This window comes from Branchiostoma lanceolatum, chromosome 10, assembly GCF_035083965.1.
Source record: "Branchiostoma lanceolatum isolate klBraLanc5 chromosome 10, klBraLanc5.hap2, whole genome shotgun sequence".
NCBI lineage: Eukaryota > Metazoa > Chordata > Leptocardii > Amphioxiformes > Branchiostomatidae > Branchiostoma > Branchiostoma lanceolatum.
The window spans coordinates 11,710,721-11,724,611 of NC_089731.1; the positions used below are offsets into that span (position 1 = coordinate 11,710,721).

Below are 13,891 nucleotides of genomic sequence, written 5' to 3' on the forward strand. Positions count from 1 at the left end.
GTAACAGAATTGTACCGGTTAAATGACCACCCTGTTTTTGTTTGCAAATTTGCTCGCAGTGTGAAATTTGCTCGCAATAAGAGCCCGACTGAACAATCGTAAAGTGCAGTTAGAATACAGATCGCTAGAGGACGCAGTTAGACCATCGGGTGACAGTTTCTTCCTGCTTTTAGTGAGGATAATCTTGTATTTGAGAATTTTACCACAAACCAACAAGTATGGTTTCCAAAATTATTATGAATAATCTTGCGTTAGTTAAGTGGCTTAGAATTCAGACTGAATGTTTTAGAATTTTTCTTCGCATTCTAATAAGGTCACCTACATTAAGTCTGATAAGTAGTTTGTATTTAGATCACTAGAGGGCACTGTTAGACTGTCAAGTTTTCCTTCATTGATTTCAAACCATTTTTGCCACATTACTGTGGAAATTTTGCAGTATTGTGATTGTTTGCCTGAACCTTTCTTATACTTGTAAAAAAACTTCTATAATTGTTCTTCTTACTTTTCTAGATGGCTCAAAATGTATTCTTTCATCTTAATTACCTTTGCCAAGAAGGTTATGTTTTTGGTAGCATTTCTATGTATGTAACATTATGTATGTACGTGCAATGTAACATACTGTTATACATTGTATATTTGTGGTTTAGCAGCATATTAAAAAAGCCATGGATGGATCATCATAATATTTGGTTTGTGGTTACATGATGTCCTATCGAAGAAATTATTAGACTATAGGCCCCCTGGTGGCTTTCTCTGGTACTGCAGCAAAACTTCTGGTTTTGATATCTGGTGTTCCGGACAACCTATGGTCACTATTTTTTTGTGGCAAATATCTCTTGTTTTGCATGAAACCTGGGGCCATTATGCATTATGTATGTTGCAAGGGTGTTCCTTATTTAGAAAACTTATGACATGACATACAGTAATGAAAATTTGTTTCTTTTTGGACATGGATGAAAGATACTTACACAAGTCACGAAGACAGAAACACAGTTTTCTCAAGGCAAAGCCAGATTTATTACAATAATCAAAACTTTTCCGCTCAGCGAATACAAGCAGTGAAGCTTAGCAAAAACAATTGCAGGAAACATTGTGAATTGACTGTAGTGACTCGTCCACAAATTGAAGTCTAGAAATACCACCTAAACACTGACTAAAAAAACACATTATTCCCATCACAGTGAAGGATAAAATTACACAATTTTCAAATGTTCACTGTATATCTTCTATTCAACACTTTATCGGTAATGAAAGAACCAAAGTCTCTACCTTCTAGATGCACGACAAACTTGCAAAAAACTTTTGAATAAATAGCGGTGTGCCAGCACTGAACGCAACAATACGCACTAGCCTGAGACTAGCGGAATACAATCAAACGCCTGCAGAACGATAAGGAAAAAAAATTAAAAAGCATTCCACTCAAAAATACTGTACACAAACGACAACAGAGATCTGATGAATATTCAAATCAGTAGAAAATCTTTGGAATCACATGGTCCTCTTACGTTGGATAATTTTGTTCCCTCATAATTAATTATCTATTGGACAATACTTTTTCCAAGTTGTTAAATTTTAGTCTTACAATTGAAATAGTGATCATATCACAAAGTTAATTATTTCTCACAAATCCACCAATATTGTATGATATTCTGAAACTCCTACATGTGATGTTGTCACACAAGATAAGTGACACAATGTACAAGCATTTAGTTTAAGATTAATTAATGGAGGGAAATGCTGACATTGTGATGCTTTCCTGCAGTTTTATCATCAACTGCAAGGTGTCTCTCCTGATGCAGTTAGTCCATCTTGTGTATGGCACAATTTTAACAAACATTCATAAACCAAGTTGGAAGTTGTGAAGTTCTTTAAAGAAAGCATACGGCATTGTTGGCACAATACTGTTTTCATAAAATCCCTGCATCCATTTTATGTTGATACAAAAACAGAGCTTTCGAATGACTTTGGCTGCATCATCTGTTACAGCTGGCAAAATAAAATGCCATGTCAAATACACAGAACAATATAGAGAATATCTGATTAGCTCATGATTGGTCAATAATACAGAGATCACTTCTATGGAATGTTGCAGTATGGAGTATGACAGTATCTGTGTTATTGGTAACTCCTCAGGGGTGGTGCCTTCACCACGGTTAGGGTAATCTTTGTAACAAGGAAGCCTGGTGACTTTTTTCACTGACATCTGTGATTCTCCCATCTGTATAAGCTGTTAAAATTTGGCCGGAACTTTGACACAAACAATAGCATTGAGTTCCCTTACAGAGTAACTACTGTATTCAACAATGGTTGACGTAAATGTGTCATTTGGCACTAATTCAAAATCACTGAGAGAAGATTTTGTGGGGGCCTTTCAGGCCAAATAAGGAGCTTCATAACCCATTCACACTTGGTGAAATTATCACTATAACCAATATTTCTGGTCATTCACTGTACAATTCTCACAACTTGCAATGCTTGGCACGATGGATGGAGTAAAAAGTTCCCTGGCTGCACTCACAGCCATTATATTACAGAATTGGCAGTTTCTACAGTATGTTACTGTAATGTCTACATCACTAGATGGCACTTCAAGCTATAACAACAAACTCTACAGTATTTCACTTTAAACAATCAATTACATAACAACTCAAATACTTATGTCTATAACTCTAGCATCAAATTTATATCTCAATTGAGACGAACAATCACTTAGGTTCACTGAAGTTCCACTAATTCAATGCAACATTATTGGGTTTTTTTCTACATGTTTTTTCTCACATCTCCTACACTCATTCACTTTCTACATATGTATACATTCTGATATATTGACATCTCTAACACTATTTACTATTCATTTCATGGCACACAGACACAATCATTGATCTCATTCTCTATATACATTTGGATTTTCAAAAACAAAACAAAAAGATCTCACAATATGTGATTGGAGATGTGAATTTGTTCCCATATGTACAGATTTAAAGCTTGAGATTTCCACTCTGGATTGGCAGGAGAAGGAGTAGCACCGGTGCACATGTGTTCCCCTGTGCCCGACAGACACACAAGTTCCCATCTTTTTACCATCAATGACAATATCGTAAAAGCCTATAAGGGCGGTCCTTCAACTAACAGTTGTGCTCGATCAATGAAGGCAAAGAAAACACCAGATAAGAAAACAGTGGGGCACTGTTTAAGAAATCAATGAAAAACATTTTAGGCAACAAGAAAGCTTTTCATTTTCCATGAATGAAGGAAATGGGTAAAATTTCAAAGGGGCTATTCCTAAAACAAATCTTCTATATCTGAAAGTAAATGAATTGCAAAAAGGTGGCAATCCTTTCCCTACAGGAAAAAACACCTCAGGTGTAAGTATACCCCAGACAAATCTTGATATTTTGGGCCCAAAAAGTTTTAAAACAATTAAGTTGTCTTCATTGATTTTGCGTAAGTGCTTGAATGTTGAATATGGCACAGTAGCTACATTTCTTTGAAACTGACTTTTGGCATTCAAAGAAAGTGACAATTGGCACTTTTGCCATGTTCTTTTGACACACTGGATGTTTCAAGAAAAGCTCACAGTCCTAACTTCTCATATTTCTCCCTAAAGTGGTTTTGTTTCAGGAAGTCTATGCATGTTCCCCGTCTTGACCTCCAACTCTAAGTGACCTTCGCATGCTCCGAAGCCGCGGCCCGCGATGTTTGTCGTCCATGGCCATCTCTTCTTCATCTGACAGTGACAGCATCATGGAGTAGGCCTGCGTTTTGGACCGACGTTGCCTGTTTGACCGCTCTCCACCGTCCGACTCTGCGTCTCCCATGACTCCGCCGTAGTAGTCGACCACATCCACGCTGATGTCGTCCATCGTTGTTTCAGAGATGGGTTTGTAATCCAGTGGGTCGCCGCCATTCAGCAGTTTTCCCAGCGCGTGCTGACCGTTGATGCCGACTGGTTTCTTCTCCTGTTCCTCTGCGTGTTTGGGGCGCCCGTTCACCTTACGTGACTCTGCTTCCTTGTTGGCCATCATGTCGTCTTCCTCCCCTGGGATGTTTTCTGAAGGAGAACTTTGCTTGTTACCATTTATCAGCGCTGGAGGAGACCCGGCAGACATCTGCTCTCCGATGTGGCCGTTACTGGGACTGAACTTTTTCTCCAGGCTCCCATTGCCCTCTACATTTTCCTTCCTGGGAGTGATGGTCGGAGATTCGATAAAGTTCTGGATCTGTTCGAAGTAAGACTCGTCCTTGTCGGCGAGCTCTGCCAGATCTTCCGCTGAGGTTGGAGACTTGCCGGACGCGGTGTCTTGGTCTTCTTGCTCGTGTTTGCGGAGGTGGCGGTCGAGGTTGGTCTGTTGGCCGAAGCAGCGCTCGCACTGGGGACACTTGAAGGGCTTCTCCTTGTTGTGGATGTTACGCACGTGGCGTTGGAGGTTGGATGATATGCTGAAGGAGCGGTCGCAGTACTTACACCGGTACGGCTGCTCTCCCGTGTGGGTGCGCAGGTGGCGCGTCAGGTTAGCTGAACGCGGGAACAGCTTACCGCAGTATCGACAGGTGTACCTGTCCTTCCCCTTGCCTCGCACCACTGGATCAGCCAGCTGTGATGTCATTGGTGGAAACTCTGCCACAGGCATCATCCCTGCACCTCTACTGCTCATCTCGTAGGCCGCCCCGTTCTGCATCAAGTGCTCGCTGGCGTTGAAAGGGTAGTTGGCATGACGCATGTACTTCTCCTGGATCCCGCTGTAGATCCTGTCCGTGAACTTTCGCTTCTCCACACGATAGATTGGGTCCATAGCCAGAGGGCTTGGACGTGCATAGGTAAGACGGGGGTTTCCGCGTTGGGAAGATGTGTAGGTGGTTGCCATGAGGCTGCCAAACGTGTGAGTTTTCCTGGACTCGGCCAAGTTTCTAGCGTGATCCAGATCACCCTTCCGTGGGTGAGTGCTCAGATCGAGAGGTTGGTCTTCCCCAGTACTAGTGGCTTGTGCCGCCATCCTCTCTGACTTCTTCACTGACAGGTCAAACGGCTTCTCAGCCTCAGCAGCAGTCGGGTATACGCCAGGCGGCTTCCCCTCGTGATGCTGTACTCTAATGCTCCTCATTTCCTCCCCATCATTACCAAAGTATTTATCAGCAATGGATGCTATAGCCTTGATGGTGTCGGCACCGGAGGTTGGAATGGCTGCAGAGTGGTCGTTTGGCTTCAGGAAAGCAGATTCATCTTCTGGTTCCTCCTTGACAGTTGGACCGTTCTTCAGGTGTTTTGCAAGCCTTGATTCTTTGTGTGTGGAAGACTTCTTGTCTACTCCATCGCCTTCGCTTTCTGAATCCAGTTCACTTCCTCCGGAGGTCTCCAGATCACTTCCTGTCGGGGTGCTTACATCGGAGACATCGCTGCATTCCGATAGGTCGTTGGCTCTCTCTTTGGCGTTGGCACCAGATTTGGCTCTGCTGTCGTGTTCTTCCTGGTCTGTGGAAGAATCTTTGGTGGACCCAGCAGAGGCAGGTGGCTGAGCCAGCAGGTGAGCCATGGGAGAGCTGAGAAGGGCTTTCTGTGGCCCCAAACTAACGGCATTCAGGAACGGTGGGCGGGAGAACGTGGATGTCGGTGGGAAGAAGGTTGACCTGGCTGATACGGTAGACGCGGAGGACGGGTGGTGGGATCGCATGGCCGTGTTACTGGGGTACGACACTGCCGGTGGTTGCATGCGGCTGGACAATAAGGAGGCAGCTGCAGTTTGACTCAGTGGGACGGACTGCACAGAGGACAGGCTGGCGGGCTGGGGCACAGTGGTCGGTGGGTGGAGGCCACCAGTCCCGAAGTAGTCCATCAGGCTGGCAGGAGGCATGTTCCTCAGTGGCATACGGCTGGACGGAGGGAGGGGGGTTCCACTCTGTGACTGGGAGGCCGCCCGATACATCGCCGGCATGCTGATACCGAAGTTGTTTCTGCCTTCGCAGAAGCGTCGGTGCTTGTTCAGGGAGGCCATGGTGGAGAACAGCTGGCCGCAGTCGCGGCACTTGATCTGCTGGCGGCAGTCGGCGTGCATGCGCTTGTGGCGGCACAGGTTGGAGAACTGTGTGTAGGACTTGAGGCACACCTCGCAGGTGAATGGTTTGATGCTGCTGTGGATGTGCTGGTGCTGCTTCAGCCCGCTCGACGTCGCGAAGGTCTTTCCGCACTCTGGACAGGCGTGGCTCCGCGCCCCGACGTGCTGAGAGCGGATATGTCGCTGTAAATTGCTGGGGTCTGTGAAAACCTTGTCGCAATTCTCGCACGGAAATCGCTTCTGCTCGTCGTGCGACATTTGGTGACGAATCAGGTTGGACTTCCAGTTGAAGGACTTCGGACACTGGTCGCACTTGAACTCGCGGCTCTCGCTGCCGTGACCCGTCATCACGTGTCGCTCCAGGCTGGGCATGTTGGGGAAGATGCGGTCACAATCTGTGCACTCGAAGAGTTGGGACGTCAGCTCTTCTGTCTGCCGACTCTTGAAGTCTTCGTTGATGCTGTTGAAGATGGCCAAGGTGTTGTTGCAGGCGTACTTCTGGTGGCGACGTAGGGCTACCTTTGACTTGAACAGGTCGTCACACTCACCGCACCGGAATCGCTTTTCTTCTAGAGACAAGAGAAAGAGTATTAAACAACTTAGATTTCACTCACAACAAACTTTTTTTAGTAAGTACTGTTAGCTCTGCTAGATCATTCTAGTGACACTGAAAAAGGGTGATGGATGCCATTCAAAACATCCGGAAATAATCTCCGTAATTTATCCAGTAGTAGAGTTTAAATTGTATATTAGATTTTTTATGTACTGCTTTCTATATCTTCTTTTTTGTTATAGTGAAATTATTTATTTTAAAGTGCTTCTCTCCACACACCAATTGTAAGAACAGAAATATCACTTTTGGCTTTTTTGTTTGACAACGTTGTGAAATATTAAGAACAATGTAAAATTTTACTTTGACTAAATCACTATTTGCTTGCAGTATTTCTACTTCCAATCCCTCCCTATTGTATACGATATCTTCTTTGTTTTATGTATATATGTATGGGTGCAGAGCTTTTTGTAAAACTCACCTTCAAAGTTTGGGGGCATGGTTCCGTCAGGATACATGGCATCCTTCATGTAAACCATCAGTTCTTCCCCCATCTCCACATCTTTCACCACCTTGTAGTACATCTGCAAGACAAAAATGAGAATGCCACATTTAGGTTTTAGGTCAGTTCTCTCTGTTTTCATAAGATAGATTGGTTATTCATGACAGCGAATCTACCTATCGGCAACCAGACATGATTGATGATAAATAGGACATTTGGGTTATATCAGGACCAGACACCATCACCTATTTTTAGGAGAAGGTCTAAGATCTATCTTTATTGCATTGAGAATCATAATGTTTGTGCGTCCTAGATACCTTTGTGTTATAAATTGTCATTTTTCTTTTGTACTTTTAAGAAATTTTCTTTTTCTCCAACAATTCAAATACGGACCTCTAAAGCGGCAATGAGGATACTATCGCCTTTCTCCAAAATAACAGCTTCAGAAATACATTCTTCACTATATACGGTATCTTTCATCACTCGAAGCTTATGACGCTGAAACAAAGCTTAACAATGTTGTAAGAATTAGCTAACATTTTTAGAACTTGCCACAGTACTAAATTGTTTATTTTTCATCAATACAACTGAGCAATATTGCAACAGCAGAATCGATGCAATCATCATATATCATTTTATCACAACTGAAATAACCAACCATTACCCGATTGAAAGCTAGAAGAGATGACATAGAATTTCAACTTGAACTGAAAACAGCACCCCCAACAAACAAGCCATGTATGAAGAAACTCTATGCCCTAGCTTCTCATGGGAAAAAAACATGGTGTATGTTTAGTCTTTATCCCATACTGAAGTCATCACCTTGGCAGAGTGTGACAACTTTGACACTGGGGTATCTTTGGAATCAGCCTGCTGGCCCATCTCCTCAGCCTACCCATACCAGACTTTCCCTCCCCCAAGCACACAGCCATCCCACTGCATCTGTTATCAGTCAGGTTGGAGCGAACCTTTCCTTACACTGCATTGTATCTATTCGTGATGGCTTCAAGGTGTTCAATGCTTGCAATTATGACTGTGACCCTTGGTCATGGCCTTTGTTTTTCCAACTGGAGTGTGTTACCGGCCAAAGCTCTCATCCTGACACCACCACTCCCTGACTTTGTCACAACTTGTCAGTTTTATTGGGTAGAGTTTCATTGGGTGGACACTTCCCATTTTCTGGCAGGCTATGTATCATTGATAAGTTCTCTTATATTTCATGATGATTAATGCGGTGAGTGACAGGTAGGAGACTGCAGCTGGCTGGGCACCTACCCTGGGGACTTAATCCAATCATATATTGACCAGCCACTGTCTTCTGCCCCAAGCCCTATGGACCTAGTGTCAAAAGTTCTGAGTCAAGCTCAATAGAATCATATCGTGCTTCCTTCCAGACTACACCTACAATAAAAACTACAATCTAAAAAAAAAACATGCTGTCTTTCAGCATCTCTATTAGGAAGGGCCTGCTGCCAAAGAATAAGATAAACATGTAAAATTTATCTTGTAATAAGGAGCAAGAAAAATGGAACAAACACAGTGCTAAAGTTAAACTTTGTCTTTTATGCCTGCCATTATTGAAACGTTTCACTTACGTACCTTTAATTTGCCATCATCCAAAAGCATGTATGGGTCTGGTATGCTAGCTGCTATATATTCCTTCCACCACTCATTTACATAAAATTGAATCTGAACAATTCAACAATCTAGGCGACACTTTCTCCCCACGTAACATAAGCAGAAATGCTATCGTCCGAAGAAAGCAGGGGCTGGTCCCTTTACTACAATGCGTATTGTTTTCTAACGTAAAGATCTACTTTACAGTATCTGTGCACGACAATGGGAAAGTCTATTGTCGTAAGTCTTTGTGTTTTCTTTGTTCTTTCCTCCTTTCTATCAGTGCAAACTATTGTTCAGATGAAACCCTTTCTCCCGTTATTTTCAAGCAAAGTGCCGCGTAGTCCGGGACACCGCTGTCGGCAGCATTTGTTTCCCAAGAAACACAGAGTTTTTGATAGGATTCCTGACACATATCAAAAGGTGTCATGACATGATGAAGTGTCGCTGGGGTTAAGGTCGGACCACTTCCTTTCTGTGAAACCCAATCCAAGACTCACAACAAAGCGGGAGGAGACTTGGGGCCACAAGGTCACTGCGCAGCCCTGTCTAACAAAGAATGCCCAAGGACTAGACAGAACAACAAGGAACAAATGGCATCACGTATATGTCTCTGCCTTCTGTACAAGACATTATGGAAGGACTTTAAAACAATTTTCTTTGAGCTGCTTTCTGAAGTAACCCACCGTAGCTTAAAGGTTGAAATCTGCTCTATAAAACCAGAATCTAACTTTGAAAATTTATGACTAAGTCATCAAAATCATTTACGGACAGAAGTTTCTGTTGGAAATTGAATAAAAATATGCAAGGGATGTCCTCACCACATGATCCTACACTCGGGGGAGCTTTCCTCAGTCATTGCCACCCGGGGATGCTGCTTTATTTTATTGCGTTTCCTTCGCCATATTTCCTCCTGTGATTGTAAAACTTATCAACCCGTGCTCATTGTTCATAAACGGAACATCCTAATACATTTATCTTCCTTGTTCATGACCCTACATGTCAAAGCCAAGATACCCTGCCCTATAAAACAGAAAGATTGCATGGTACAGCGAATGAGCTCACCTAAGTTACGATGAGAAAACTTAAATGGTTTAATTAACAGCGGGAATATTAGAGCTTCCACGAGATGCCGAGCTGCCATCATTCTTGTGCTCTCATTGATTCAGAGGAACCTTTTACTGTCGTAAAAACTGCTGTGGTCAGGGGCATGCTCTCAGGTCAACATATTTAATGCTCAATTCACAACCATTAACACTGAAAGTGCAAGGTCCGCCATAAAATCACACCCATAAATGTAACATCCCGAAAGTCTTCCCATCAGTCTTCGACGGATTTGTCGAAGCCTCGAAAAATATGGTGGACATAGAAAAGGCCCAACGTCAAAGGAAGGGACCTTACGGAGTACTAGGTGCCATTTAGGTACCATACGAGGGTGATAAAAATTGCTCTCCCCACCACTCTCATTTGAGCTGTAATGAAGAAGAATAACTGCCAGGGGTATCAGACCAAGACTTGAATAAACATTACCCACGACACTGACAGTTAGGATGTATTTCCAATCAGTGGCGGAAACGTGCTAATGTCAAAAATGCGGGTGCAATGGACTGTTACCAGATAACGCCACCATTAACAGGGATTAGAATTCAGAAAGATCACACAAAATCTGCTGGAAAGTCAATAATATAGACCTTTGATGTACCCAAGGTTTAGCCTACAAATAGTTTCAATTAATTTTGAAAGTTATTGGTCATTTGGGTGCTGACTTCACGCTGGCCCTTCCATCTTCCTTACAGGGCTGTGGCGTGCCGTGACCTCGACGAGCAAAGGTGCCACATCCGTTGTCTCCCATGGCAGGATCCTATTGACTACATTGTACACTGGGCGCTAAGGATGAGGTTCTACGGCATCTATCAACGGCCCCTAGGCTGTCAGGAGACAGGTTTATATTGACAATAGATGGAGAGAATCCGAAACCATCCACGAGTCCAGATTCCCCTTGTCTCTCGAGATGGGGAAATATTGACAATATTGTACCTACAATACCACAGACAACATATCTTTTAATCAACGTGCAAGGAATGCACTATCTGGGTACTCTCAGGAATTGAGGTGAGCAAAAACGATATCAAGTCCGACTGCTCGCCGCTTGAAGAGGTGATGAGACAGTATTGACCGGACAGTTGACAACACAAGGAGGATGGGGCTGGCTTTTAATTGAAATGCAGGGCACAAGGGGCAGGCTTGCTTTTCATGATAGAACAGAGATATTGATTGCAATGTGGTAAAGAGTATCATCGCATCTGTGTCCCTCTTAAGAACAGCGTATTGACTGCACATATGCGCAACAAGGATGAGATATCTTGTAATTGAAAGAAGTGGTATCAGGGGGCCCTCTGCCTGTCACAAGGCGTCTGATATATCGACTGAAGAGCCTGCGAAGAAAGGCACAGGAAACATCTGATAATTAAACAGACAGTCCGCTGTAACATTCAGGTCACCAAGGTTTAGGGAGACCATTGTGAGGGACCAGTCAGATCGAAACTTTCAATAGACTTGACAGTTACACCGCAGACAATAAGTTAACAGTGATCTCTTTTACTGGCATTGTGGTTGCATAATGATAATGGAGTATTTGATTGGAGGTATAGGTCTACTAGACTTTGGCAATAATTTTATCAAAATTTATCCATTGGCAAATAATATCTATCCTACTTAATTCTACGGTTGAATACCACACATTCTATTTTGTGGCAGACTAGTGCAATCATCAAAATCATTCATTCCTCTTGTAGCGTGCTATTTTCAAGTCACATTTAATTCTATTAGTATTACTGTTTTTTGTTGATCTGGCTGCTAAAATATTATTTGAAAGGGAGAAAGAAACCCACCTTCTTAAAAGGAAAAAGAACTTTCTATATGTTCTGTAGGAATTTGTAAAGTTAGGTATCAAGAATTGTATTAAGCACAATAAACTTTTTCCCTAAATAAAGCTTTGTATATGTTCTGTAGGCATTTGTAAAATCATGTATAAAGAATTGTATTGAGCACAATAAACTTTTTTCCTGAAAAAAAAAGAGACTTAAAAAACAAAATGTAATTGAAACAGTGTGCTATGTAGTCCTCAATCCTACCTGGTCGTTAATTTGGAGGGCCACCATGTTCTGTTCATTGTAGTTGCGTGCACTGCGGATGTATTTCATCCAGTTCCCTGTGCCTGGTTCGCTTGCATCGACAATGAACTTCACCTTCCCAAACTCATCAACAATCTGGAAAACACAAAGATAAACGAAAATTGACATGCTGTACTGATTTACATGAAAGGATTAATTCCCTTTAACGTTAAGGATATACTATATAAGGAAACATCGAGAGAATATTTAAGACACACACAGGTGATACATATTAGTTTAAAGCTGACCTTGTGTTATTGGTGGTAGTCTTAAACCTTGAAATAAACTTTTGGAATATTGTGTTCACATAAAAAGCTACTCTGAACAGGCCTAAAATCCAAGTTGCAGTCATTGCCAAGTCAGTACACCATATTTATACCTGGGCCATGTTTGATACTGTCCAGAAATGTTCGATTTGACATTACAGGGCTCGAAATTCATTTCTGGAAATAGGTGCACCCAACCAAAAAAATTAGGTGCACAGAAAGAATTTTAGGTGCACCACATATATATAAAATGAAGTTGAATGTCAGCAAAACATCATTACAAAGTTTAACACTAAGTCAATCTGTAATTCTGTAGCTAACTTCAAAATGTTAAACAAGAAATACATCAAATAAAGTACAACAAAAGTTATATTGCTTTTTCTTATACTTAGATTGCCATGATATTTTGTATAATAAGGTACAATAGTACCTTACCCTATAGCCTACAATAATATGTAGGTGCACTGGTGCACCCAGTCATAAATTAGGTGCACAGCTCCAATTTTGAGTGCACAAAGGTGCAAATGCACCTAGTATTTCGAGCCCTGCATCACTTGTCCAACAGCAGCTAGAATATAGGATGGAATATGGTGTGTTCATAATTCATTTTCTAGTCTTTGAGCCTTATACAATTTTGAGCCTTATATAATAAAAACATTTTTGAATCAGTCCTCTGCAACATTATGTCCTTGAACTATTTTTGCTCATTGGTCATATCAGAAGTGGTCCCTGACCCTTTGTTGCCAGGGATCATAAATAGTTACAAATCTAGGCCAACTGTGCACATGTTGAACTGTATGTGTACGTCTAAGGTACGTCAGTTCTCTCTTGAGGGATATAGGCAGGTGTTTTCTGCCTTAGGAAAGCTTAATTCCTATGGCTCTGTCTTAAACAAAAACACCTTAACATGTGCTTAAACTAAGTTAAGGTTAAAAGGACAATGATATCAAAATCTACTGGGGAAATGCATATGGCACTTTGTGCATGAAATCTACATGTATTATACAACAATGTACAGAAAAAATCAACCTCTTTCTCTGTTAGCAAAATTAGGTAACATATTAAAGGGGCATATTGTGACATGAGCATAAAACAAAATTCTTCGTTTTTGATTAATTTTCTACATCATTAGTTGAATCTACCTTATTACACTGCACAGCAATATTCATCACGTATGGATGCGACTTTGTAGTATCGTGCGGACGTCTTTAAAAAAATTGTATACGCAATCCCCACCACCACTTGACTTGTCCACCATTTTGTCGAACCATCGCCGAACACGCGATCGAACGTGCGACGTTCTGAAGTTTGATCACTTGTGGTGATTTTCCTATGACGCTCGATCTCCGACCGTAACGGTCGATTCGATTATTTCTCTAAGTGTTCTACCTGGGCTTATTTGTATATTAACTTGCGGGACGCAAGTTAATATGGAAATGAACCAGATTTTACACGTTTTGCGTTTTTCGTCGTTTATTGATGGTGGAAATGTGACAAAATGACGGGAATATGTTGGAAATAAGTAACAAATAAGTTACAAATGTGAATCTTAGTGAAGATCTTTCAAATTCTTACTATTTGTAGTTTTTGCCCACCAGATTCTACAATATGCCCCTTTGAGCACATCAGTGAAGTTTATGCCTTCAGCTTTGAAACATTTTATAGTTTGCATGAAACACAAAACAATAAAAAAAATCATTTCTATCTATGCTAAAATCCACCTTGGGTATCAA

The 13,891-nt window shown here is 41.8% G+C and overlaps 1 protein-coding gene across 4 annotated transcripts in view; it reads right to left on the bottom strand.

The window, feature by feature from the left end:
• Nucleotides 1-993: 993 nt before the first annotated feature.
• The window catches only part of LOC136443274 (histone-lysine N-methyltransferase MECOM-like), a 60,045-nt gene continuing 47,147 nt past the window's right edge, over nt 994-13,891 (bottom strand). For 3 of the 4 annotated variants that reach the window (XM_066440445.1, XM_066440447.1, XM_066440448.1), the window contains exons 3-5: nt 11,854-11,988; nt 7,082-7,184; nt 994-6,619 (exon numbers count right to left, since the gene is read on the bottom strand). In XM_066440445.1, the coding sequence (XP_066296542.1) occupies nt 3,627-6,619; nt 7,082-7,184; nt 11,854-11,988 (3,231 nt within the window). In that variant the 3' untranslated portion in view covers nt 994-3,626. The remainder of the gene's footprint in view (nt 6,620-7,081; nt 7,185-11,853; nt 11,989-13,891) is intronic. The other variant, XM_066440446.1, reaches the window with a different exon arrangement.